We start from the raw sequence: 27,930 nt of genomic DNA, 5'->3' as shown, positions 1-27,930 counted from the left end.
AAACCTGAATTGGTCAGCGTAATAGTGAGGTTCTTAAATCCTGACAGGAAGTCGGCAGGCAGGAAGTTCTTTGTTTTCATCGTGGGAGATTTGACGGTGGTGCCTGCAGCTGCGCGCCCTGCCCCTTTCGCCCCTCTCAGTTCTTTGCTGACATTGCCTCTGCGCACACATGAATAGTCAAAACAACACTGATTCAACATGTGAGCAGCCGGCCAGAAGCCATACTAACAGTAGTGGCTCGTTTCTTTAATCCTCCCTTGAATCAACCGGGTGCTGATATGTAACGCATGGACCATGGATCGGATCTGGACGCGGTGCCAAATCCTGCTGCTGGTTCTGCGCATTTGCTCCATGAGTTCAACGCTCCCTGAGGAAGGCGCGTCCTGCGATGGAGCGTTTGATATTTATTTTGTTTTGGACAGGTGAGTTATGGTGGCTTACTGTGTGCTGTTAATTGAAATGGTGTTAGTTTCTGCAGGAGAGGCTGCCTTTATCTCAGTTTTGTCCATGTATGGCTGTGTTTGGCTTCCCTTGTCCCACCAAATACAAAACACTCCTGGTCTTATGTTAAACATCCCTGACTCTGGCTTAGTTTATTCATTTTCATTATATATTATTTTTCATAATGTCTTAATATTTTTTGCAATATATGTATATTTTTACTTTACAAATAAAACATAACTGCTGCTCTAATCTCTGACTTATGCAGGCATCACAAGTCAGCTGCTCTTAATTCTCCTGGTTTAGTTTTAACTGTATTAAAACCTGCTTTTTCTGTCAAGTTATGGGTCTCTACAAAGTATTATAGAAATCTATGTTGGCTTACAAAGTAACTTTTTTTATTATTATTAAAACCACAAACCCCAAAGTGTTTTATTTGAATTTTTATATTGTAGTCCATACTTGTAAAGTGAAAGGAAATCTATATTTTTAAATTGTAAGTAAAAAACTGAAAAGTGTGGCATTTGTATTCAGCCCCCATGAGGCAAACCGCTATATTTTTGGGATATACCTCCACCAGTTTTGCACTTCCAGAGACTATTTGCAAGCCAGCTAAACCTCGATTGTTATGGAGAGTGTTAGTAAATAGTTTTCTGCTCATGTGAAATCTTGCATCACGTTTGCAGTTGAACTTTGACTGGGCCGTTCTAACTCATAAATTGTTGTCAGGGTTTTTGTCCTGAAGGAAAGTGAACTTCCACCCCAGTCTCAATCTTTTTTTCTTCTGTTGACAGGGTTTCTGTCAAGATTTGCTTGTATTCAACTTTCTTCAAACCGTGTTGTGCTTTCAATGTGTTGTGCAAAGATAATTTTCTTGCACTCATACCATTTTGCATGGACAAAACACCAACCATCTGTACCCAAAATGTCTTGTGGGCAGCTGTTGATCTGCCACATAAAATCCAAAATAAATTCAGGTTTGTTACACAATGTTCAACGTTTAAAGTGTTTGTGTTTTTTTTTTTTCTTTTCTGTTTTTATAGGTCAGGCAGTGTTTCTAAACACTGGAACGAGATCTATGGCTTTGTGGAGCAACTCACCAGCAGGTTTGTCAGGTAATCCAAATAAAGGTTTTACACATTATTCCTCCTTTTTTTTTTTTACTATCGAGGGAGAAACAAATATCCTTCTCCTGCAGATAAAAAAACCCCAAACTTTTACGAGTCACGCATTCAGAAACAGACATTAACACGCAGCAAACCAAAACTATTTAAGTAGTGGCTAGTCTTTAAATACAGTCCAACAAAAGAGGGTAAAGAGAAGTAGGGCACGGCTATTTGAGGTTGCAGACATCACACAAAGCCAACAACTGCTCAAGAACTCCTCTGGGTAATGGTGTGTGGTATCTTTAGTTCTAATAGCAGGGTGGGGAAAACTGGACTTTAGCATGCAACAGATGTTAAATTTCGTTCTGACCTCTGCAGCCACTACCCCACTTAAAAGATATTAAAAAGCAAAAGCAGCAGAATGAGTAGAAGTTAATTTTTAGCTCTAGCTTTCGGGAAACGTTCAACACATTCAGTGTTTGATAATGCTTGGTAATGTGATGTGCTTCAGCCCCAGGATGAGGGTCTCCTACATCGTCTTCTCATCCAAAGCGTATGTAATACTCCCTCTAACAGGAGACAGGTATGTTTTCACCTATTTTTTTTATTCGTTTTTTTGCTCTGTTTTACAATGCATCTTTTATTTTCTAACTAAAAACAATGCACAGAAATGTACATTTTTCTCAAACCTATGTTGTTTTGTGATTTTCTCCAACAGGTCTAAAATAGAGGAGGGTCTAAACACGCTGAAACAAATCAAACCTTCTGGTGAAACATACATGCACGAAGGCTTAAAAGCGGTAAGCTGTTAATCATAATCTCATAAAACTATTTTGTTGTTTGGTCGTAGGAGTACATATAACCTCAACAATGCTATCTATTTTAGTTGGTGTGTTCCACAGCAAGTTGCACCTCAACCACTCACTTTTTATAGCCCTTCATTAGCTTCTGCGATAATTCTGTCTGGATATTTATCACCTCTTGATGGCAGAAGTAGTGGAGTTCAATTAAAATAATTGTTTTCCTGGAACAGATCTGGCGTTTGAGCGCAGTCCACAGTAGGGTTGAGGTTGGGATTTGGCCAGGCATTTCCAAAAAGCTTGATATAGTTGGGTCCACTATATCTATTATCAAAGGGTTTGGATATGTGATTTGGTTTATTGACCTAAACAAGTATATCCAATGGTGTTCAAGGTTTCTATTGAGTTAAGTTAATGAAATGGGAGGAAGATGCCCCAACACTGTTCTGTTTACTTCTGTGACAAAGATTTGGTTTGTGCAGAGTTAGTTCAGTGTTTCTAGCTTTGAAAGCCTAGACTCTCCTGAACATATTTCTTATTTTTATGGCTGAACCGCTCAGTTTTTGTGTTTACAGACTGTAAAAACATTTCTTCAGATCATACATGACAAGTCTGAGCTTCAAAGTGTTCATTTTGGAGCAAGAGCTTCTTGTTTGGTTCTCAGCTTTTAACTCGTGACAGTTTTTGTGAACCAGGTAATATTGCCTGGCGTCTGAACAACTTGAACTTAATGATTCAGATAAATGAATGAAATATTTCGCCTGTCAGGTGTCGGAACAGATGAAGACTCAAACTTCACTGTCATCCAGTATCATCATTGTTCTGACCGATGGCAAGTTGGACATCTACCTGTATGAAATGAGTGTGAAGGAGGTAAAACACACACACACACACACACACACACAGAAACACAAGCTACTGAAAATAAGTCTAGTAGAGGATGTGGGTGTGGGGAAGGTTTGAAATAATCCCCACTTCATTTTTTTTTCCAGCTGGACTATATTTATGTATAAACCAATGAGGAACATAGCTGGAAAATAACTTAATCTAATTTGACCAAAAATTGTTTATTTTTAAGGCTTTTGTCAGTGCTGACTTCTGCCTGAACTAAGGGTTTAATTTGAATTACTTTGCCCTAATTACCATTTTTTTTTGTAGTAACATTCATCTGCTCTGATCTCGTAAACTGTGTTGTTTGAAGCAGAATTCCCCTTCCTGTGTTGTGATTCCCAGGCGGACAAAGCCAGAGGATTTGGAGCCAGAGTGTACTGTGTCGGGGTCATGGACTTTGATCACAAACAGGTAGGAAGTACCTCTCTTCTTTTACTATTCATTCACGTGTGTGTCTAGAACCGTGAGAGAGAAGCAGCTTGTTTAAATAATGACTTTTTATTTGCCTTTCGGTCTGGGTAATTCTATGTTAGACTGTAAGAGGGACTCAAAGAAAACCCATAATTTATAATGTTGTTTCTGTCCCACTAACCCTCCTTGACACTCTTGTTTAGTCTGAGGTCAACCGAACCCTTCCGGGATATGAAAAGTAAGCAGCTGGCAGGTGTTTGGAGATCCGGGTTTATGAGATTTTGACTCGTCTGAGAGAAGCCAATGTGCAGTTTTAAGAATGCATCCTCATGTCTGAGCAGGACAAACAGGAATATCCTTTGTTGACTGTAAGAACCATCGGGGGAATAAAGCCACATACATTAAAACCCCACAGTGATTGAGAATCACTTCTCTGCTGTGACATGTGGTCTTTTCCACAGTCTGCAGTGCCTCATTACTCCTAATGAGATTTGGAAGGCAAAGGAAAACACTGTAATTACATTGGAGAAATGATATACGGCATTATTGCATCTTTCTGTGTATCTTACAGTTGTGTCAGCATCAATGGTGCTATCAGTATGTGTGGAAAAATAATATCAAATATGATGCTAAGATGCTCCTCCCCCTAAATGTCCCTTGAAGTCTTCAGTGCAAGCGATCTTCTGCCCAGTTTCAGACCCACAGCTCTCACTGGCCTACAGAGGAAGTAATTAAATCACTCTCTAATGATATAATGCCAGAGAAACTTCCTGCTTTGCGATCATTAGCTGGAGGCTGCAGACAGCTGGCCGGAGCTTTCATCTCCTAGGAACAGACTTGCCCTCCTTAAATGTTGCTGAAGCAAAGAGCATCGTGTTATCACAGGGCGCAGACCTCCCTGAAAGGCGACAGGATGAACTTGCAGAGCTTCACTTCAAATTACCTTTGGACTTAAAATCCCGACAGTCAACTTTCAGCAGGTTCTTTTTTCTTCAGAAATGCCATCCACTTGGCCCCCTTCAACGCTCTATGTCTATCTAACTAGCTTTCCTCTCCAAAGAAACTCAAACAATTCATTTATCTTCAGTCTCATTGATTACTGCAACAGTGTCTTCTCAGTTCTGAATGCTGCTGTTGGCGTTCTCACTAAAAACAGGAAGATATAGAGCACATAACCCGTAACCCTAACCCTTACCATGGCTCCCTGTAGTTCAACCAGTGTATGATATAAAGCACTTTTAACTACCTCGTTTCTTAAACGTGCTATACAAATAAACTTGAATTGTATTAAAAACATTTTCTACTTTGGTCACAGCTTGCAGAGATAGCAGACGGCACAGAACAAGTGTTTCCGGTTCTTTCTGGATTTCATGCCCTCAAAGACGTTGTCAACAAGGTAAGTCTGTGTTGTAAAATCCGATCCGGAAAATCTGCACAAAGTGGTGCAAACGGCACGTCAGTCTTGTCTGGTATCATCTTTGTGCTTTGCAGGTCCTGAAACAGTCGTGCAGCGACGTGTTCACAATAGAGCCGTCCAGCGTCTGTGTGAACGGTAGGTTTGTTTTGTCTGTAAGGTTGTCCCAAAAAGTCAAATAATTGTTAATGACTGTGACGGTATGTGGAGTGACCTTTTTGTTTTTGCTATTTATAGTTCTGTCATGATAACACATTTTCCTGGACAATATATTCTCACAAAAATGATTGTGATAATCGATTGCATTGTTGTTTTAAGACCTTTTCCAAGTGGTATGTTAATAATAATGCCAGCTCGCCCTCTCTAAAACCAATAAACTTTAGCTTTGTAAAGAACCATTCAGATTGAAACTGGAAGATATTTTAAATAACCAAAATAAAGCACAACTAAACACAACAAATAAAACATAAATAAAAACCACATCCAACAGAAACCAGAAATAAAATGGATAATCATGTCTGTGTAAACAAAATTTCCCTTTAACAAAATATTAATCACCAGAATGGAAATTATTGAGCTCATATTAATTCACCATGTGACTAATTAGTTAATTGCTTTATACATTTTTAGATATATTTATAATTTTTTTTTACTGGATGATTTAGCCTGGGAGTGTCTTACATTTCTAAAAGATTCATTTGGGAAACATTTTAAGATGTTTTGGTCTCCAGTGACTCCAGACCTAAACGATAAAACAAATCCTTTGGAGAAAACTTATTTCATCTACATAATGTCCTCAAAACTGTTGCAGAAGTTGGATAGGGTGAGGCTACCTTGCTGGTGTGTTTTGCGAATTCAACTTGGCAATGTGTTGCTGAGGCAGACTTGTGTAATCAAAACTGTTCTTTGCTTTTGGCCATTGAGTGTCATTCCAAACGCTGCAGGTCACTGAACATCTGAAGAGGCCGTTCCCTGACCACAGACCAAACACGAGAGTTGATTTAGTCACGTTAGCATTGACTGGTTTCTCCTTGGCTTAATATTTTACTGACGGGTTGTTTTCTACTCTTATCTGTCCAGATATGTTTGATTTAAACTCTGACTGGGACATGCAAAGACCTTCACAGTTTGCTCCTGAAACTTCTCCTTTCGTTATCTCGGCTGTGTGTTTTGGTTCGTCGTCGTGTTGGAAGACAAATTACAGGCCTGATTGTTGGAATGCATTGGGGAAAGCTTCAGATCTACTTGGGGAACATCAGATCTCCACCTGATAAACATTATGGCTCTTGGTCGTCTCTGACTGATTCCCTTCTTCCTCGCCCAGATTTGCACGATCCAGTTTTAGAAGTCTACGGAGACTTTATAATAAAATGGCTTACTCAATTATAAATTATATTCAGTCAGCTGAATTTACCACAGGAGGACCCCAATCAAGTTGCAGTATGTCGAGGGTAATCAGTGGAAGTTCATGCGCTCAGTTTTGACTCAAATAGAAAAGGGTTTGAATATTTATATATGCATTTTCATATTTTTCTCTCATAAAAATTAGATTTTTTTTAATTGTCTATTACTCACATTTGGTCCCAACCCCAAATCATAACGTCATACATCTTCTGATATTTTCTTATGACTTATGGGGCTCTGTAGAAATGTGAGCATGTAGTTGTTTATGTATAACTAAATGATGCCATGAGGAAGAGGAAAACTCCACCTACAGATAAACATAGGGGGCATCCTATCTTGCACTGAATAAGAACATTTCAGATGACAAACTTCAGAGATTATTTTTCAGAACGACAGAAATTTGATGTGACGGTTTAAAGCCGACAAGCCTTTGCAGACTTTAATTCAGTTTAGAATATTTTGGATGAACTAGAAGGTAAAAGTTAGGAGAAAACCTGCTTGAAGTGCTCATTGTTTTGATCCACTTTGATGTTTTCCTCTCCATCCGCCTCAGAAATCGAAGATCTGCCATGAAATTCCTAGAATAACTACAACTGTGAAGATTAAAGTGTGTTAAAAGTGGAAGAATGGCAGGTTGAAGAAACTTCCAGATGGCTGAAAAAGCATTTATTATTGCCAGCGATTCTCCAATCAAGTCCGTTTTATTTGGCGTTGTATAAAAGTCACAAATGCAGCTTGAACTGCCATCTGATGGTGGCATATGTTACATCAGGTCCTATTAATTAAATTTAAGTTAATGAAAACATTTATTTATATTCTCAGCAGATCTGAACATGAGATTTGGAGCTACTCTGTAATTCACATTTATAGCTTGGCTATTTGGAGGCTAAGAGGTTGAAAATAAGCAAATACTTTTTATTATGTTCTCTTTCATTATTTTATGTTTTTTTTCTTTCATGCTACTCTCTGTGTTTTTTTTTGTTTTTTTTGTTTTTTTTTGCATGATCAGACAAAATATGAATCTGACCAAATGTTTTTAGCTATGTGGTTTTAAAAAAAATATAGAGTTTTGTAAACTTTATTGGGACTTTAACTGGAACTGGTGTTTCTGTTCAGCTCTTCAAACAATGAAGCTGCATCTGGTCCAAAAAAAAGGATGTAAACGTGGAAAAGTATGGTGGAGAATCTGTGATGCTGTGGGCCTGCTTCACAAATTTCACTTAGTTTTAGATTTTGTTCCCTCCACAAAATGAATTTACTGAAATTCAAGATCAGACAGATTTGATATTTTGATAATAAAAGCTGACACACACTATTTAAAGTCTTGAAGTGTGTTGAAAAGTCACTCAATAAGTGTTCTTGTCATTCCCGTTTTGTTATCTTCCAGAGTCTTTCAACGTAGTTTTAAAGGGGACCGGATTTAGCGGAACCAAGAGGATCGACAACCTTCTCTGCTCTCTCACTGCCAATCAAGTGACTTATCGTAAATGACACGCTCACGACATCTCATACCCGTTCATGGTTTTAGAAACTGCTACTTGCTGCTACTGCTGTAATCTATCCGAGGGAATCTGTTTGCGCCAATGCTTCATGGAACATCGACATGGCGCCACATCGCTCACGGGGGGAAAAACTATCAAGTGCCACTTGGAACAGTGTGCAGATATCTGAGCTGCAATGGAAAATCGGGAGTCATGGCAGTGAGAAACAAACAGTAGCTGCCTTTTATCAGTTGTGGCGCGAGAACAGAGGAGACATTATGAGGCTGAGCACAGGGAGGGAAGAGATGCTCTCTGCCCATTAGTCTATTAGCAGATCGATGGCATGAGCTGCGCTGAGGTCAGTGTCACTGAGAGGACGAGTGCACGCAGCATGTGATTCCTGTTGAGCTGCTGTAGGATGCAGGGAAAGTGTTTACTTAACTCCCAACTTCCCCAAGTGGTTTCTATTAAAAAAAAAATCAACTTAAACAGAAAATCTAACAAAGATGCTTAACTTTTTTAAATGATTTTACCTCTAAAGTTAAATGTCAAAGCAACAAACACTGCATGCCATTGGTGTACAATATCTCCAGCTTTGTACAACGTGCCCTGTTTTTTTGGATTTATTCTGTTTCTGTGTTTTTCCTCTCAGATGAGAAGCCGACAGTTGTCCAAGATGGCTACCTGCTGTGTCCAGCTCCTCGTCTGTATGAGGTTGGACAGTAAGTCTGCAAACTAATGCAACTATTAATGAGCTGTACATAAGAGCAGTTGCCTTACAATCAAAGATTGTTTAGATTGTGACAGTAAAATACAAAAACTTTTTTCAGACTATAATTGCACAGTAAAGTGGGTTTGTCATGTACCTATAATTTTAAACTTTTTAATAATTGCTGGATATATTATCAGGTTGATTAAGTATTACCTCGCAGCCATTTCCTGTCTTATTTGGATCAGCGAACGTCTGCCTTGTATGAATGAATTGAACAAAATCTGGGTCACGTGATCCAAGTGAAAGGAAATCATTTCACATTTCTTTTGCACTCTAATTGACTTCTTATTGTAAAGGCAGTTGTGTGTACATTGGCTGTTTTGTTACTCATATATTCCTTGGAATCCTTAATTATAACTTTTAGAAATGTTTTGTTTTGTTTGTTTTTCTTTGGGGGTTTTTTTATGAAATGCTTCTGAGTGTGTTAAAAGAGAAACCAGTACAGTGTTTGTGTAAAGCTGCCTCCAGGATTTGGATAAAGCAAAGTGAGTTTGGCCTGGATATCTCTGGGATTTAATGAGCCAAAGTCAATTTGACCATATGGACCTCAAATAAATCCATACGGTCGGGGGGAAAAAAATCTCTACAAACGGCAGAAATCTTTGGAAATCTCAGATCTGAAATCTCAGATCAGATCATCCACATTTCTGCATAATCTACAGCAGTGAGTAAGAAAATCTAGTCCAAGCATAATTACAAAAAAAGCTTTTTATTTTTGTTTTGTTTCCCTCGAGTCCTTATCTCCAAGTGTAACCTAATTTGATATCTGGGTCCCTCGGTACTTTTGCCTTCTCATTTAGGACTCGGCAGTTTATTTCATAACAACGGATGTTTTCCTGGGAGATGCTGTTGGAGTAATGTGTCGTCTTCTTCTGATGATTTTTTCAGTGCCTCTGTTTGTTGATTATAGATCAGTTGAAGTGCTGATTAGCCTGAACAATGGACAGTCGTACATCTCCGCTCCCGTCGCCATATACGCCACCTCATGCGTGGGTATCAATTTAAACTCTGTTGTGCTAAATAAAACAACCTTTCTGTTGGTGCAGGAGTAAATCTGAGAGAGAGTGTAGGCAGCACTTTTTATTTTATGTTTTATACATACATAATCATATTTGCACAGTTAATGGGGATCACACATTTTGTGCCTTGTTTGCTGCAGTCAGATGGGATCTGGGTGCTGTGGCTGCTGCTGGCTTTGTTGCTGTTACTGGCTCTTGGTTTATTCTGGTGGTTCTGGCCTCTCTGCTGCACTGTGGTAAGTTTATCTTTCTTTTATTTCCATATTCTTTTGTTTATCAGGTTTTTTGGTTGTTTTTTTTTTGTAAAATACCAACCACACAACACCCTGTGTTTCCTTTAAGTCACATCTCAGATAACCAAATAGAGTTAGACGTTGGTTTGCTCAAAAAGCAAAGTAAATTCTCTTGGAACTGTCAGCCAGTGTAGCTACTTAAGCTACAACTAAGAAAGCTTATTTATCAGCCTGCTCCCTAACAAGCATATAGCACTACTTAGCCACACTTAAGTAGTACTATATGTATGACTAATGTACTGAGGTACATGCTTTCAAAAGTGCTAATTACTGCCAAAGACTGGACAAATGACTAAATTCTACAAATGAGGCAGCCATATTGGAAACTGGGTGAGAAACCTCCTTCATACGGTCAGAGATGGCGCCAGAGTCACTTGTCAAGGAGGAATTGTCAATGAACACAAAGGTGGCCAACCCAAGTTTCTTTCTGTTTCTAAGTCGGTTTAAAGGTTTTACATGTTTGTGACTGAGATAAAACTTCTGACAAGCAAATATAAACAAGGTAAACAGACGTTACTGTGCTTTACAGAAGTCATATTGGATTTAGGGTTTCACTTGGTGACTAATGGAGCACACACAAAAACAAAAGTGTGCCTATAATTACATGACATACAGATAATAATATATTGCTAAATATATATAACGTAGCATTTTCAAGCAGTCTCAGACAGACAATATACAATTAGTATTAAAAATAATAAAAAAAGAAAATCTAATTCTTAGAAATCCAGTGTCCCATAAAGCTAAAATTAGTCTGGATTATTCTGGTGGATTTATTTGATTTGAAGCCCATAAATTCTGATTACCAACTACTAATGGAAATATTGGTAAACACCATTAACCGGGTGTTGTTGTTTTTTTCCCTTCTTACTACTTTTAATTTCTGTTCATAAGAAGTATTTTATAACTACATGTCACAAGGATGCTGAAGGTTGATATTTGTAATTCTCATTTATTTATTTATTTTTTTTACCACTGTTTAAAATGTTTGATATTGTTTTCACACAGGTCATCAGGGACCCACCTCCCTCTCGTCCTCCTCCACCACCTCCTGTTTTTGTAAGTAAAAAAGTCTTTTCTGAAGAACCCCCATGTTTTTGGGCGGTATAACTCACGCTGCCATCTTGGCAGAGGTGATTGAGAGAAGATCTAATTTTGGGTGAACACAGAAGGAGCGTCGGTGGAGCTTGGGAGGCTGACAGAGAAATGCTTTGGCAGAGTTCATTTGTTGAGCTCTAGTGAGAAAACTGAATCCCTTATATTTCTGTCATGGTGGAGATTAACTTCTAGCCTGACTAACATGTCACAGTTGCAATTAGTGTCTATTGACTTGGATTAGATCATCCATCCATCAATGTTCTTTACACCCTTGTCCCTTGGTGGGTCGGGAGGGTTGTTGGTGCCTATCTCCAGCTAACATTCCGGGCGAGAGGCGGGTTTCACCCTGGACAGGTCGCCGGTCTGTCGCAGGGCAACACAGAGACAAACAACCATGCATACACACACTCACACCTAGGGGCAATTTGGAGAGGCCAATTAACCTGATAGTCATGTTTTTGGACTGTGGGAGGAAACCGGAGAACCCGGAGAAAACCCACACATGCACAGGGAGAACATGCAAACTCCATGCAGAAAGACCAGGGCTGGGAATCAAACCCAGAACCTTCTTGCTGCAAGGCAACAGCTCTACCAACTGTGCCACTGTTCAGCCCTAGATTAGATCATATTAGATAAAAAAAAAAAAATAGTGAATGTAGAAATCCAAATTTGGAGGCGTAATCTTGTGTATATTTATTTTACTCCCTAATTTTATTGTAAAGTATATTTTGATGTTTTTTTCACTCAGGAACCAGAAGAGGATCCTCTGCCTAAACACAAGTGGCCTACAGTAGATGCTTCGTATTACGGAGGCAGAGGTCCTGGAGGAATCAGACGCATGGAGGTGAACATTTTAGAGTGTGAGCTGGAGAACCTTTTCAGGATTTATTTTTGTAAAGTTTGTGTGTGCCCACTTCCTGTAGGTGAGATGGGGCCAGATGGGATCCACAGAGGAAGGGTCGCGACTGGAAAAAGCCAAAAATGCTACGGTCACTATACCAGAGGAAGTGGAGGAACCCATCATTTCTCGGCCACCGCCAAGACCTCCACCTGTTTACCACTCCCCGACCCAAACCAAATGGTACACTCCCATCAAGGTGAGATCATAGGATCCAACTTATCCATACGGTCTCTGAAATAAATGACATTTAGGCAATTTAATGCAAATTTTCTTCATGCAAAAATCACACGTTGATGTCCTCTTCTTCAGGGGCGTATTGATGCGCTGCTGGCTTTACTGGGAAGGCAGTACGACAGAGTGGCAATCATGAGGCCAACACCTCAGGACAAGGCAAGGAACAGACCCGATACTTCACCACAAAACCAAATACAAATGAATCTGGTCATTATAAATTATAGATTACTTTTATGTTTTCCAGAACAGGTTTTCACATATCCATTTTCTTTTAAAATTAATAAACATATTTAATTTGATAAAACGTATTTAGCGTTAATCTTAGTTATTATCACCCAGATGGATAAATAACACCTGTCTGCACTGAGCTTACTGTAATTAGCAGTATTTGATGGTTGGAATTGGTTGTTTGCTTGTAGCGTTTGGGTAATTACTTGTTTTTGTTTTTTTTTATTTTGTGGAGTTCTTCTGCCTAAATTTGAGATATTAAGGGAACCAGATGATATACACAAGTAAATCATAAAATAGAAAAGATAAGTAATTTAGCAAATATGTATCATGACTTTATTTGAAAGCCTAATTTAGGTTTTAAAGTTGTCAAATTGCTTCCACAACCACATTCAGATAAATCATTTGTGCTTTTTAAGACTTATTCTTGGTCATGTTCATCAACACTATCCACCTTTCTGTTGTCTTTTAGGGGCGCTGCATCAACTTCACCAGAGTTCGTTCTCGCTGAAGTGGATCAACTTTCACTCTCTAGTCTAGATTTTTCTTTTTTTCACCAAAGATCTCCAACACCTACTTCCAGAAGTTAATGTCTAAATTTCTGTGTGTTGTAAATAAACGTCTTGATAGTTAAAACGGACGGTGTTGCAACAAAATGTGTATGTAACAGTGTTTGTGTGTCTAAGGAAAAACAAAGAAACCAAATACTGATATTCTGTTTATTCAAAAGAGAAAATGTCTCTTTCACAACAAAAAAAAAAAAATCTTTCGTACAAGTACCCCCTGATAACATAAAAGATGCACAAGAATCTTTAAAAAAATATATAACAAAATGACACACAGACGTTGTGCCTTTTAAAAAAAACCATGAAAAATGCATCATCACTTTCACCCAAAGCTGGATATTAAAGGTTCTCTCGCACAAATCTACAAGCGGGATAAGAGGGGCTGGATCATCTCTATACACACACACACATACACACACATACAGTTTTTACTTCACTCTAAACAAATACTTGTTTTTAACATAATACATGAACTGGTGTTGTAAAAGCTTACCATCACAGAGCCAGCCAACCTGCAACAAGCTCATCGTGAAACAAAAAAAAAAACACTTTTTAAGCTTCTGATACAAAATACGACATGATTAGAAAGAATACGATGACTCGTATGAGCTGGAGTCACAGAATACTATGATACACAGCACAGGGACACACACTCAGGTGCATTTTGTTCGCATGATGCTGCTGTCACTTTCATAATGTAGTTTTACATGGAGCCACATCGCACATTGCAGATAATAGTGATCACATGACTTTACTGTCCAAATTGAGATGGATCAGTTGAAGGTACAGCCGCACCACCGTGTACAAGCAACTTAAAGGCTGTAATTTATGACACAAATTAATTCATTATGGCTCTTTCTGTCCATAACTCTTATTCAGCAGCTGTAAACATGTTGAACGTCTGTTCACTGGTACTTAGGAATACAAGTCCATGCACATTTTTGCCTGTTGTCCTTTAAGTGTGTTTAGATGTTTTTTTGTTTTTTCTTCAAAAAACAAATCCTAGCTTCACGATGGAGTTATGTTTCTGGCACTTAAGTTTTTCTTTATGTAAAATTACTGGCACTCGTTGTAGTCCCAAAGGGTTGAAAAGAACTTCTTTATTGTTGATGATGCTTAAGCTGCATCCGTTGTTCTGCAGGAGCTCGCTTGGATCCAGAATGTAAACTTTGGGCTTGGGAATATAAATCGAAAGTAGAGAAAACGTCTTAAGAGCGGTTTTCTCGATGGAGAAGGGAAGATCTGGAAGTTAAAACAAAGAAAAAGTTATTAATTTCCATATTGGCTTATTTCCCTATATGAATTATTTATCAAAAATGTTGCTGCACCCACCTCAGAGACCTGCGGCTGTCTTTCTCCATGTTGTTTTCTGGTCCTTCGCTCTCGTAGGAGGCCAGGTGCAGCTCTGCAACAACAACACAAATTGAGCTTCGTTTCCCCGTGGCTTACAAAATTGATAGATGATGTGAAAGTGTTCTAATTTGTACTGACCGTCTTCGGTGTAAACAGACGTGGTGACCAGATACTGAAGAATGCGGCGGTCTCTGTCGAATGGACAAATCACCTGGCGCCAAACCAGGAACTCGCTCACTTGCTTCGCCAGCTCCCACAGTTTCTGTAAAAATGTCGCGAAAACAATAATCGTGATGACATGCATCTGTTCAGGTTTCTAAAGCCAGGAAATCTGTCCAGTTTCCACACATTCTATAGGTTCAAATTCTGAAATTTTTCAGAAGAAGAAAGAAAAAAAATTCCCATATTATAAGTTAAAATGTCTTGTTTCACTGGCAGATTATTTCACTTATGGCAAGTTCTTTTTCCATAAATATTAAGTAATTGTCTTAAAACAAGTTCCTACTTCTTGCTGAAGTTTCTTCTAAGTTAGTTTTGTCTTATAATTTGCACTAGAAACTCTTGTGCGATTTAACAGCTCCTCCACAAGGGGGAGCTGTTGGTCTGTGTGAGAAAGTCACTTCTCCAGTTTTTATTTTGAAAAATGCTTTGAACTGACCTCAAAGTTGATGTGTCCGTTTGACAGCCTGTTGGCACAGCCTTCATTCAGGAAGTAGATGTCTTTAATGAGGAGGCTGAAGAACGGAATCACAATCTGCAGGAAGGAGATTTAGTTACTTTAAATGTAGAAGAAGAATGTTTTTCTTTTTCAATGAGCAGCATGCTCCGGGCTCCCTCACCTTCTCCTGGCTGCTATGTGCGGTCTCGGACCTCTGGGTGGCGCCGCGGAGCGCCGTGCGGTAGTTGCTGAAGTTACTAGACGGGTCCATCTGGTGCTGGATGAGATCACACACATCGGACGTCAGCAGGCAACAAAACCACTGCTGACGTTTCAAAGATCCACAGCTCAGCTGAAAACTAGAGCATCTAATCTGCAAACTGCTGACGTGTGTGTGTGTGAATAATTCTGACCTCCAGGATTTCAAACTTGTCTGTGTTGACTTTATTCCAGGTTTTCTTCAGTCTGGCGACCGGACTCATGTTCATCCCAGCTGAGAGACACAGGAGAAAGCGTTTAGAGACGAAGCGCAGCTTGCAGAGCTCCAGGCCTCCGCTAACTGAGTTTAGACTCCCCTAAACTGATTAAAGTCAGCCTAAACTACAGCTGGCACTGCATTTGTTGGCTTTAGTCAATTCAGTGGCTCTGCTCTACAAAGACACCAAGAGAGCAACGGTTGATTTTTTCTTTCTTTCTCCTTGCCATGTTTTACAGCAAAAATTACCAAAAATTACAGGACAACTGGTACAGATTCTTAATAAAAACGAATCAAATACTCACTGATGATCGCCATGAGAGAGTTAAAGTTGCCAATGTTGAAACACTCCTGAGCCACATCGATGAAGAACTCTATGATCCGCGCTCGGTGTTTCTTCTTCGCTGGCTTGAATAAAAAGAAATAAAAGATTTAAAATCTGCTTCTAAATATAGGAAGAGCTTAAACGCCATTTACATTTACAGCATGTTTACGTGCATATACTTTTCCTTGTTAGGCACTGTCGAGTTGTTTTGGTTATTTAAGTTTACTATTCCCATCAAAATTGTGCAACTATAAGAACTAGAGATTGTTCTCCAACAACTAATCAGCTTGTTTGTGTGAAACATACCATGCAGATCTCTGTTGCCACCAAGTAGCTGAGCCTGTTGAACCAGCTGACGTAGGCCTCCAGGTTACTGGTTTTACGTTTCCGGAAGAAACCCTGGAGGAGGAACGGAAGAAGAGAATTGTTGGTAAACATTTAAAGAAGGAGGAAACTCTTCCAGAACCAGACCAAGTAATGCCTACACAGATACTAAACTAACCTTACTGGCAAATAATTATCTTTGTTTTAGTACTTCGTTTTGTTTTGTCAGAATAACAACTACAGAGTAGCTACATTGCAAAAAAAAAGAAAAGAAGTGAGATTTTTAGCTGCTTCCATTCACTGCTGCTGTGTTATATTTGCTTGGTTGCTAATTTAAGTATGTTGACAGGGTTTGAAAAAAATGAGATTCCTTGGGTATGGTGTTCAAAATGTTATGTATAACAAATTATTTGATGTCTGATAGTCTTTGGCAACATCTCACTTGTTCTCAATTTAATTCTTTTAGACGTTTGTACATATTTCTCACCTTCAGACATTAAAATGAATTTAACTGCTGTGAGCTTAACAGGCTGAAGTGTAATAAAACGGATGATGCATGCTCTGTATTGAATAGTCCTCAACTAATCTCAAACAGAATCAAAAAAATTGCTTCGGTCTAATGAGATAAAATCTCACATGATGCGCCACATCTGCTTATTTCTTAAAGCTGCTTCTCTTCCATAACTTTCTTCCTTAACAGATCCTGTCGGCTTTTCACTCCCACACAATCTGCCACCGTCACACTCCGACGCGTCTCCTTTTACGTACATATGCTTTCTGGGTCCCCTGGCTTTTCCATTAAACACGTGGTTTCTAATGTGGCAAACCTGTTTTCCAAAGGTCCTCTTGCATAAATAAACATTATGAAAGCTGTGTATAAATAAACTGGCCGTGATGATGCAATCCCAGAGGTTTGAGGCGCCACTAAAAGCTTACACAACACCGGCATCCCACTCCACTCCAAACTTCCCCCTCTCTACACCTCGGGACCCCTTTTTTTTAGTGACTCAACTGCTCTTTTACACAAAGTGGCTCTTATGTAACTGCAGCGAAGCAGGTGGGAGCACGGCAGCGGCAAACGCCGACTGAGAGCGACCCTTCAGCTGATTTCTAGGATCTCTTGGCGTGGAAAAGAACCTTCTCTCCGACGAACTGAGACACGCACACAGCAAAGGCTCTTTTTGTTCTCTTCCAGACATTTTCAAGAGCTCAGATAAAAGCAAAGCAGAAAGCCGAACAAGTCCCCTTCTATCTGCCGCGAGACTCTTTCATGTGGTTTCTGTGGCAAATAAACTCAAACTGGAGATGTCCACAACACTCAAAGCAGGCCCAGAACACAGTCAAAAATCAAAATTCAAATCAAACGGCTTAAAAATAGCAACAATGTGTGGTTCGTCTGGGTCGGGACTTTGATGTGGATAATTATGAACAGGTTATTTTGCTGTGTTTTCAAGCTTTCTTGAGAATAAAGCAACCCTAACCCTAACCTATCATTGTCTCATGCTGAAACTGAAAACAAAAGGAAGCTGCTCCGGGCTGTCTGGGCTAAAATATGTGAAAATTTAACAAGACTGGATGAGAAATCACACTTGTGTGAAATATTTGGTCAGAAGCACACCACGACTCAATACCTTGCAAAAAATATATCCAACCTTTAGTACATTTTATCACCTTTCAAATAAAAGCTATATTGTATTTCATCTGGATTTGATTTGATGAACCCAAACTAGAAAATGAAATCTGTATTTTTTCCCCTTCCATTTCACAAATTAAAACCAACTTGTGCTGGTCAGTCACATAAAATGTTTCCACTCAACTTTACCTTGTGGTTTTCCAGAGGATCCTTCATCGCAAAAGACTGAATAAACTCCTCAGGACCAATGAAGCTCAGTCTATCCTAAAGGCAAAACATCAGGCAGAGAAACGTCAGAAAAAATGACAGCTGATGTAAAATATGGTAAATGTATTCTAGCTACTTTATGTGTCTGCTGTGTTAAAAATAGATAAAACACCAGAGTGACCGTCTGGCACCAAGCCCTACAAAAGAACTGCTAAAAGTAACCTAATTCTTATTTAACCTTTCGTTATCTGACCTCTTACCAGTTCAATGTGTGTCAGCTGCTGAGCGAGGATGAAAGGATCGTCGCACGCGCTCAGTATGTCGGCCCTTTGAGCTGAAGCCTGTTTGGTCTTCAGCGAAGCGGGACGTTCCTGCGCCGCAGCGTTGAGCGCAGCCACGGCTTCCTCGTACTGACCGAGGGCGGACAGGCGCTTGATGAGACGCTGGGTCATCTGCTGCATGGCCCGCCAAGAATACTAGAGACACACATGAAGACACAAATGAACTAAACAATGACACTAATCTAGGTGTGGTTCCTACAGATAGATGGATGGGTAGAATAGTTGATGGCTGGACGAACAGAAGAAACACAAGATGGGTGGATGAATGAGTGGTTGTGGGATGGCTGGTTGGATGGTTCGATGGATGTGTCCACCCATGGTTGGATTGATGGCTGGATGGTTGCATTGTTGAGTGGATTGATGGTTGGTTGGTTGGTTGTTTGGATGGTTTGATGGATGGGTGGGTGGTTACGTGGTTGGATGGACTGACCAACCATCCATCCAACTGATGGATGGTTGGTTGGATGGCTGGTTGGATGCTTACCTCATCCCCTCGAGCCACGTGGAGCGTCATGTCCTTCAGGCATCGCATCATGCGGTCGTCTCTGAAGTCGTATGGAAAGGTTTCCGTCCACTCCGTCAGCAGTTGCACCAGTTTCGGTGCCACCTCACGGAAACGGATCTGAACATGTTGCGGACGGCATAGAGTCAGTCTAATGATGTCATGACGATAATTTAAAATCTGTTATGTCTGAATATGACTTCTTCTCTCTGGTATCTGGATTTGGCTTAAATCCCTGCTGCACTGCAGTGAGATCTCTTTCTTTCTTTATTCTCCTGGATTTGCGGGTTTGTTAGTGGGAGTGAAATTGTGTGGGACTAAGTGAGAGTGACAGTGTGTGAAATAAATACACCTGCACATGTCTGTGCTTTTGTTTGTGTGTGTGTGTGTGTGTGTGTGTGTGTGTGTGTGTGTGTGTGTGTGTGTGTGTCTGTGTCTGTGTGAAGGTCCACCCACCTTATCCAGCAGGGCATCTCCGGACCGCTGCTGCTCCACACACAAGTGACAAACCCTGGTCATGAGCTCGTATGGGTGCAGGAAGAGGCGCGAACTCAGCAGGAAGGTGAAGACATATGACCTCTGAAGATCAGGAAGCAGAAATAAGTTAGGATTCTTTTACAACTACTACAGAATTTACCGCATAATCCTTAAAAAAGTAGAATGGCTACATACGTCAGGGTAATAATCCACAGTGGGAACCAGATGCTGGATCAGCGCCTCAAGAGAAGCTGAAACCAAGCTGTTGTCGTGGTAACACATCTCCCCATAGCTGGTGGCGATGCCGTGACCGTAGAGCCGAGCTTTCGCTGCAGCCCCGTTGCTCCGGCAGGAGTGTTCACTGCTGCAGCTGCTGCTCGTGTGGCGGTACGCTCGGCCCGGACAGGAAGTGCTGTGCTGGCGAGGGCTGTGGGGCTGTGGCGAGGAGTACGGGTTCTCCGAAATGGTACAGCTGCTGCCGTAATGGTGCTCCTTGGTGCTCACTGAGGAGACGGAGGTGGTCCGATACGCGCTGTGAGGCTGCGGCACATCGTAAGGGTTTTCGGTTGGGGAGTAGGGGCCGTTGTAGATGTTGTCTCTGCACGGTTTCGGAGCGGAGCCGCTGTGGTACGGGCTCGGAGGCTGAACATGGTTGTTGTTGCCGTACGACGGGCAGGAGTTGAACTTTCCTGCGTAGGGCGTTGTTGGGGGCATGATCACCTTTAAAAGAAAAGAAGAAACACAAATATGAAGATTTTAGAGGTGGGCACACATACTGAGCATGGATCTGCTGCTAAAAAGCTGGGGTTACTTTCCACTTTCACCACATGCTTGCTCAGGATAAAATATCTCCATACAGTTAGCTGGGCTTCCATAGATAGACAGCTTTAAACCAAGTGGCATTTAATTTAAATGTACACTATTAAGTTAAGATTGACTTTGACTGTAAGTACCTGGATCTGAGCTTGGATCTTTTTAAACCTGTTTGTCTTTTAGGCCGTATTCTAGATTAAAGCTAGAGGCTGCTTTAATCAACCTCTAGTTCGTTTGCCTAGAAAGTCCGGTTTGCTTGGGGAAATGTAATCGAACTCCGATAAGGATCAAAAGAGCAAAATCTGGTCTGCCTAAAATCCTCGGTCTCGGTTTGGTTGAAGTGAACTCTGGCACGGTTCGAATTAATATGAGAATGCAAGCGAACTAGCGACTGCTCCGAAAACAGGATGTGGACTACAGCACGGGGCATTCTGGGTAAATATAACCAAACAAACGCATGACTCTAGCCATAGCGGGAAATTCTACACCAGTTAAAATCTAACACTGCTCCATTTGTTTACGAAAAAAGAAGTTGCGCTCATGTCTTCTTCACAGGTTTTCATTTCGCTTTCTTCACTGGTTTTTGGTGCAGCGCCACCACAGGCAAGGAGGGGAACGGGTTCTTAAAAGGGTTTGATTTGTTTGATACACTGCAGTGTGAAAGAGAACCACACCAGCTGAAAATTTAACAAATGTTGCAATCTTGGCCACCAACTGAGCAGAGTGTACAGAGCTGTCAGGTGTGAAAACACCCTACAGGTGGTTTAAGAGCATTGAGGTCAAATCTGTTGTAAAGTGGAGCTGTACAAAGGAAAATAATTTAATTGAATTAAATTAAAGATGATAAATTAAATTTCATATCAGCATTTTCTGCCCCAGATATGTTTAGTGAGTTTTTGTTTTTAGAACCATGTTGTAAAAACATCTAATCTCACACTTTTCATGCTATGTTAGAAATACATGAGCAAAAAGGGGAACTAAGCCTGCATCGTGAAGCCGTGTAAAGTCCTCGCCCTATTTTTTATTTTATTTTTAATGTGTGGATATGTTGTGGGTGGAAGGGTGGAGTATATTTAAAAAGGTAATAATTAGCAGTCATTTTCAAACACTGTTTCAGTGTAAAATATCCATAATCAATACAAACTGAACCAGACAAGTTTCAAAGAGGTGTTGAATGAAGCAAATTCACTTCAACTAATTCCCTTTATATCCAAAGCCATCATATTTCTTTTTTATGGTGAACCATTTCCTCAAAAGCCACTGCTGCCGTTTTAAATTATGGGTTTTTTTTAGGTTTAAGACTGGCTTAATTGCAGTAAGGCAGAGTTATAATAACACGTTCTCACCACATCATTTAATCCAGCTTTATTTAATGTATTACTTTTGTAGTTAGCTGACTACCCTTCAGTCAACATGAAGACAAAGCTATATCTCCTGCAGTGCTGTAGATTTCCTGGTGTTACAGTATCCCTGTCCACCTCATGCCCTGGGAATGTGGTTGATGTTTAAACTGCGTTCAGCTATTGTGAAAATATCTCACTCTGTCTCTCAAAGCCGAGACTCAGCAAGTGTCTGTGACGATAATCGCACCTAATCGCTTAATTTTAGATCTCCTCTATTTGTTATTTGGTGTTGTCAACGCTTTATAAAGCCATCTTTTTTGGAAATGATTCTCCAATGAGTCCATTTCTTGGGAATTTTACAAATGAGCTCGTAAGAAATGTGTGCTCCACCCTATTTCACTGTATCGTTTACCACATTCTTGAAGTGAACTTGTTGGCAGTAGTGCAGCATGTGGGCGGAAAACATCATGACAAATGGATGATCTCTCAAGTCAGCAATGATTTCTCTGTCTTAACAGTTAAAATAATTGGATCCGAGGTCGGCAATCTGATCCCAGATCGCCAGTGGAGCGTGCTTTAGCACTGGAGCCATCTTTATCCTGCTACTGTCCATGAATCCCATGCATAGATACGTCTGGAACGTTTGGCGCACACACACGCGTGTGCCAGAAAACAGAAAACCCCGCAGGAATCCAGCAGAGTTTTGTTTGTCCATTCCTGCGCCAACTGTGGAGTCTGTTTCAGCCAACATCTTACACACTCTCTCACACACCCTCATCCACCATGGCGCCTTGCCCCGATGCCAGCATAATCCAGACTCGTATGCACAAGTCACACACAAATGCAAGACGGGAGGAGCAATGCAAACATGCAGACACACACACAGTCACAAGGATACCGCAGCTTCTGGCATCCTGCCTGAGGAGGCCTGTCCAACTCTACACTCTGTGATCTCAGCTTGCTGTTAACTTTCTGACTCGGTTAAAAGATCACAGCGTCTTTACCGAAAAACAAAGTCAAAGGCGTTAAAAGCTGAGATAAGAGTCCAATGGCTAATATTTCCTCTGTGTCTCTGTGTTTATGTTTTCAGTGGGGTAGCATGTCTCGGAATTCGAAACCAGTGGCGATTTTTCCAGACCCACTTCCTGAATAGTTGACCCCGTTTTGGGTTGTTGTGGCTTCCACACTGCGGTGCTGAAATTGCACTCTTTCTAAATCATAGGTTGGATTCCCTTTCGGACGGATTAAAAATGGCATCGGCAAAATAGCTGCATATTAAAGGGGATTGTTTGCATTCGCTCGCTTGCAAACTTTGAAACTGCAGCCTTATGGGTCGGTTTGATGTGGGTAGACAGAAATGCAGAAAACTTTTCCTCAAGTACTGGAAACGCACCAATCATTGTTTTGTGGGAAATTTCCGATGACCCTTTTTTTTTTTTTTTTTTTTTTTTTTGCAAATCTTTGATCTGTCGATACTGACTGAAAACAATTCAGATTTTTCTGTATTCTTAGCCTCCTGCCTCAGTCACACATTAATTATTTACATTTTGGAAGCAGAGGCAATCTCACAAAGTTTACTGTTTTCAACTAAATTTTGAGTACATTTTAAATAAAGACGAAAAAATTACACTTTCAACTGTCTTAGCATCTTTGTTGTTAGCATGATTAGCATTAAGCAGCAGAAGATGGAGATTTCCCAAAATTTTCCAACATTTCCAAATAGAGTGTGCCCCATTACGCACATATTTTGAAAACATCACTTTGGTTTGTTCAGCCTTCTTGTTATCAGCTGGAATTCTTGCTCTCTTTCATAAGAAGTAAATTGTTCACACCGATACTGAAAGAGTCTTCTTCTCTAGATAATTGCATTGATACCAAAGAGTTTTGTTTTTACTGATAGAAAACAGACTGGATTCCAGAGTTTCCGACCAGTCAGTCAGCAGTCTTCAAGCTAGAAATCAACATCTAGTCAAAAGCTACTTTCTCACTAAATCTCTCCATACAGACCTAAAATGGTTAACCTGCTTTTTGAAGTCAGTTTTGATCGATTCAAACAGTTTGGTGCTTTTCTTGTTGTTTTCCTAATGTTTTGCATACCTTTTTCTTCTGCTGCACAATCTTTAAAGTTTCCACGTTCCGGGTGGTTTCAAAACAAGCACAGTGCGTTGCTGAGACCAACGAGATGGTGGGGGTTCTACAACAATAGAGGCATTATCTCTCCTGTCATGGCATTAACAAAACACAAAGACCCTCAGGAGGAGATCAGAAGAGATCAGAGCACATTGGACACACACAGCAGCTTTCGCACACTCTGGCTCCTAGGATCATTTTTCAATCAGTCGTACGAGTAAACCTGAGTTTAAGCCAGAAAGTCATAATCTACTCTTAATGTTTAGGTGCAAATGTAAATGTCTGTGTGCTCTTGGGAAAAGGAGTACCTCCAGACCAACGTGTTGACTTAAGCGTTTCGTAAACCTCAAGGACAGACAGCAGCAACTCCAAAAATTGTGCAAAACAGACTTTGAGGTTTCACATTTATGCACACACAGCACTGACCGACAGCAAAACTTTGCACTCATGAAAAATAGCATGCAAACAGTCTGCGGCTACCTCGGTCATTCTGTTTTGTGCTTATTCAAAGCAAATTGACTGTACATGCTGACCAAAAACAAAAACAAAAAAACTGTTTGCACAGATATTCAAAAGACTTCCAGTCAAATTAAAATACAAAACAACTCTCATCCTTTGAACCACTTGTGAAGCTCTATACAGTCTGGATGCTTATCTGAAAGCAGAATACAGATTAATTAGTACAATAGAAACCTGTGCTCATTAAGACTGAAGTCCAGCATGAAGCAGTTAACACACACCGAACATTTGGGAGGTTTCTGGGACTGAAGGAACAACCTGCATCTGATAAGAGTAGCTGTAAAACAGTTTGTCAGAGTGGAAACGTGCCAGAGCTGCTATCTCAGCTGAACTCTGCACCTCATGTACTTTGACACCAATAAGACAACAACAGGTATGAGGTGTGAGCAAGGAATGCATTCAAGACTGAAGGACATTCCTAAGTCATACTTGTTAACCTGGACTTAGATGACATGAATCCTTCGTCATCCATATTGCAAATGATGGTTTTACATGTGCTGCACAAGTATCCAGAAAACAAAAGGGAGCAAAAGTTTCACTTTGAAATTTCTCTAATATCACTGGATGGATGTCATGGGTGACATTCAGGTTATGCGAAGAAAGACTAAAGTGCACAGTGATGTGATTAGTTTCCATTTAAATACTTTTGGTTACACCCAGATATGCTCTCAACCTCTAACAGATTCATATGTATATTTAACAAGATCTGATTAAAGCCAACAGAACTGGTAAATTAAGTTATTTCGAGTAGAAAATGAAACCAAGAAAAAAATCTCAGCTACCATCTTTGTTGTAAGGTCAAAAGAAAAGCTCAGAGGTCAAAACTCATACATTTACTAGTTTAGCAAGTTCTTCCTGCTACTCCTGATTTTGGTTTTGCACTCACAGCAACTCTGTTGAATTAAGTTAAAAAGTTAAAATCAGGAGTAACCTTCTAAGGTTTTGGATGCATTCTAACAACTGATGCACTAAACAATCAGGCAGTGATCAAAATCAACCGGGTTTTTTTTTTTTTCTTGTATTATCAGGTTGGATATTGAGACTTTTTATATAATTTTATTAAACTTCTGGTTTAATAAAAGCTTACTTTTAATTGAAAAGACACACACTTTCAATGCAAGTCATTTAAAACAAACATTAAAGTATACAGTAATTTTTTTTTTAAAAAAACGTCAGTATGGATGGATGAAATCTGTTATGCATAAAGTGAAAACTCACCTTTTTTTGTCTTTAAACACATAATCAAGTAGCATTTTCATTAGTAAACTAGTTCTAATTTCATGACAAACAAATAAAGGTGAGGAACTTGTGACTGGATGCACGGTATCCTCAAACAAAGCCAAAAATTGGTAGTGACCAATAAATGGTGCATTTTTAGTTCTAACACAACATAAACACAAAATCAGGTGAGCTTCACAGAAGCAGGCATATTTTAGCATTTTCCTCATGCCAGTTGAAAAAGATAATCAACCACTTGCTTCCACTTAAGACATTTGTGTGTTTGAGGGTTACCGAATGTTGCTTTAACAGCCCTGGTAACACTCACAGCTAATTCATCATGCAGCTTTCCCACGTCATTCACGTAGCGGGAAAAGTGCTCCACTAACATAACGAGGAAACAGCCCCGAGCCCAAACAAACGCTTGAGGAAGCGTGTGGGTCAGAAGGGGGATCCTGCAGCCACTTTAGGCAGACCCAGTGACCATTACAACAATCTGATAAAGGAACCAGAGCCCAAGCCAGATTCACTGATAAACAAGTTAGCCAGCAGTGCATTGAAGCAAGGGATACCTCATGGTTTCAGGTTTGTGTCACAAACACACCTGCTGCTTGGATCATTTGGTAGGCTAGTACAGTATTAACCCAGAGACAAAAAAGGATAAAGACACGTTATCTCCTCAGCTGCGGGGCTCTAAGCTCTCTCCCACACACACACAGTTTCTCTTGTCTACAAATCTAATTCAGTGCTCCAAAAAAAGAATTAGAAAGAAATCTAGCTTTCCGCTGGGATTTCTGTAACTTTCTTGGCATTTGAGTGCAAAACATCCATTTGTTTGGGGCTTGTAAGTTCAACAAATCATGAAATTTGCTTCACATTTATCAGTGTGGTCATTTTATTGCTTTTTTGGGGGGGATATTTAAAGAAGCTTAAAAACCAAAACAATCAATGAATTGGACAAGAAGTTATCTCAGACTAAAGACAGAGGACAGCATCCAAATAAATCAGTGTAAAAAGCTCCTTATGCAGACAGGAGGATCGTTTCTTTTTTTTTTTTTATTTGTTATATAATAGAATAAGGACAAGTGTCTGAAAACATTCGAATTCTGTATTTTTCCAGACTTTTCAAGACTCTAGGAACACCTCAGACCATTTGTCACAAAGGTTTTTAAAAGCTTGTTGAAATTTTCCATAATACCATTCCAACTTCTTTTAATGAGATCTAGAGTGACCAGAGTTGTGTTTACAGTATGGACCACACACACACAGCACAGACCCTCCCCCACTTGTTTCTGCACATTGCCAGAAAAGCTAAAATATTCTACAAAATAAGCACCTGAGGGGTATTATTTACTTTATTCTGTTTTCATTTCTGCTTAAATCTTTACATTAAAACAGACGTTACATAAAACTGAAATCCTGTATTTTATATTACTTTTATATATTGTACTGTTTTTCTGCAAGTTTTTGCAGGGTAAATTTAAAAAAATGTAAAAATACCTATGCTTTTATTTAATTTCAACGTGAATTACATAAAAACACAAAACTTCACCAATTACTACATGGAACATTGTAACTTTATTTCATTATTTTCAAATCTGATATTCTCGCTTCTGTAGTAACAGTAACTAAGGTTAACCAATAATTAATTATGCTGCCTGGAGAGAAAATGCTTGGAAGGTGCTTGAAGGTGCCAGATTACAGCCAATGAAGGGAGGAATAAAGCCTGGCCAAACATCAAGCTTCACACACATTTTCCCATTCTTTCCCTACAGAGACACACACACACACACACACACTCAAAATCTGTAAGTTTCTCTCTCACACAGCAGACCACACGCCTGTTCCACATTATGAGCTTCTTACTGAGTCATAACACAGTTAAAAAAAAGTAGAGGCTGACTGTAGAGAAACCATGCTGTGCAACCACAGGTGCTGGGTGAGTAATGTTTGCTTCTATCTGACTGCCAGTCTAATTATAAACTCACATGGGCGGTAAACAATAACAACAACAAATGCAGTGACTCCACAGGGAAGAAATTGGACGTTATTATTGTCACCTAGAGAGACTAAACTTTGCATTTGTCTTTCAAAGAACCAAAAACTGTTTGAAACATGTTGATATCACGCTTTTTTTTAGGATGTTCAGTCTTTTCGTGATACTTAATATTATTAAAATGAATGCAAGTACATTCTCTAAGAAAAAAAAATCAAGTGAAAACCATTTAAGTGCACCTAAATCTGTAGACATAACGTTTAAGCAAAAAGAAAAAAAAACTTACCTCTTACTTACGGCGCTCAAAGTCCGAATAAAAGCGCTTTAACTCGAATAAGAGCTATGTCTATCTAAACTATCTGTACAGTCTTCCACACTATCGCTAAAAAGATCATATAAGTCTATCAGCAATGTGTCCGTAAGGCACTCTTCTTCATTGTGTGTCTCCGCTCCTGATATTTGAGTCAATTATTTGAACCAGCAGGGCTGTGTTGACTGAGCCCCACAAAGCGAAACGTATTCAAATGACTTCACTAGAGCCGGGAAAACTAGCCAAT

At 39.8% G+C, this 27,930-nt stretch overlaps 2 protein-coding genes and 1 long non-coding RNA gene across 4 annotated transcripts in view; 2 read left to right on the top strand and 1 right to left on the bottom strand.

Annotated features, from left to right (window-relative positions):
* Positions 1-74: 74 nt before the first annotated feature.
* On the top strand, positions 75-13,418 carry LOC103145729 (anthrax toxin receptor 2-like). The gene is made up of 17 exons (XM_007563293.2): positions 75-422; positions 1,485-1,556; positions 2,059-2,130; positions 2,266-2,347; positions 3,116-3,220; positions 3,581-3,649; positions 4,965-5,045; positions 5,141-5,201; positions 7,855-7,950; positions 8,601-8,670; positions 9,631-9,709; positions 9,880-9,975; positions 11,041-11,091; positions 11,879-11,974; positions 12,054-12,227; positions 12,341-12,421; positions 12,966-13,418. The coding sequence occupies exons 1-17, from the start codon at positions 295-297 to the stop codon at positions 13,002-13,004; spliced, it is 1,452 nt and encodes a 483-aa protein (XP_007563355.1). The 5' UTR covers positions 75-294; the 3' UTR covers positions 13,005-13,418.
* Positions 13,199-27,877, bottom strand: LOC103145730 (ras-GEF domain-containing family member 1B-B-like). The gene is made up of 14 exons (XM_007563294.2): positions 27,660-27,877; positions 19,550-20,074; positions 19,334-19,456; positions 18,860-18,997; positions 18,295-18,510; positions 18,017-18,091; positions 16,177-16,269; positions 15,851-15,953; positions 15,484-15,563; positions 15,252-15,347; positions 15,071-15,166; positions 14,551-14,674; positions 14,392-14,464; positions 13,199-14,301 (listed from the first exon to the last, which is right to left on the bottom strand). Exons 2-14 carry the CDS (start codon positions 20,066-20,068, stop codon positions 14,268-14,270), a joined length of 1,770 nt encoding a protein of 589 aa, XP_007563356.1. The 5' UTR covers positions 20,069-20,074; positions 27,660-27,877; the 3' UTR covers positions 13,199-14,267.
* Positions 20,081-27,930, top strand: part of LOC107837493 (uncharacterized) — a 28,008-nt gene continuing 20,158 nt past the window's right edge. For both annotated transcript variants that reach the window (XR_001663505.1, XR_001663506.1), the window contains exon 1: positions 20,081-27,316. This is a non-coding gene — a long non-coding RNA (uncharacterized LOC107837493). The remainder of the gene's footprint in view (positions 27,317-27,930) is intronic.

The sequence above is a fragment of the Poecilia formosa genome, unplaced genomic scaffold, assembly GCF_000485575.1.
Source record: "Poecilia formosa unplaced genomic scaffold, Poecilia_formosa-5.1.2 Scaffold146, whole genome shotgun sequence".
Classification (NCBI taxonomy): Eukaryota; Metazoa; Chordata; class Actinopteri; order Cyprinodontiformes; family Poeciliidae; genus Poecilia; species Poecilia formosa.
The sequence above is the reverse complement of the archived record's forward strand: the minus strand, read 5'-3'. Positions and strand labels throughout refer to the sequence as shown.

Bases quoted from the DNA above. Each gene is read 5' to 3' on its own strand.
- LOC103145729 (XM_007563293.2), top strand. From the start codon at position 295: ATGGATCGGATCTGGACGCGGTGCCAAATCCTGCTGCTGGTTCTGCGC. The intron at 2,131-2,265 runs GTATGTTTTCAC...TTTCTCCAACAG, and splicing joins CTCCCTCTAACAGGAGACAG to GTCTAAAATAGAGGAGGGTC. The intron at 3,650-4,964 runs GTAGGAAGTACC...CTTTGGTCACAG, and splicing joins TGGACTTTGATCACAAACAG to CTTGCAGAGATAGCAGACGG.
- LOC103145730 (XM_007563294.2), bottom strand. From the start codon at position 20,068: ATGCCCCCAACAACGCCCTACGCAGGAAAGTTCAACTCCTGCCCGTCG. The intron at 18,511-18,859 runs GTAAGCATCCAA...GTGTGTCTCTAG, and splicing joins ACGTGGCTCGAGGGGATGAG to TATTCTTGGCGGGCCATGCA. The intron at 15,954-16,176 runs GTATGTTTCACA...TTTTTATTCAAG, and splicing joins TGGCAACAGAGATCTGCATG to CCAGCGAAGAAGAAACACCG.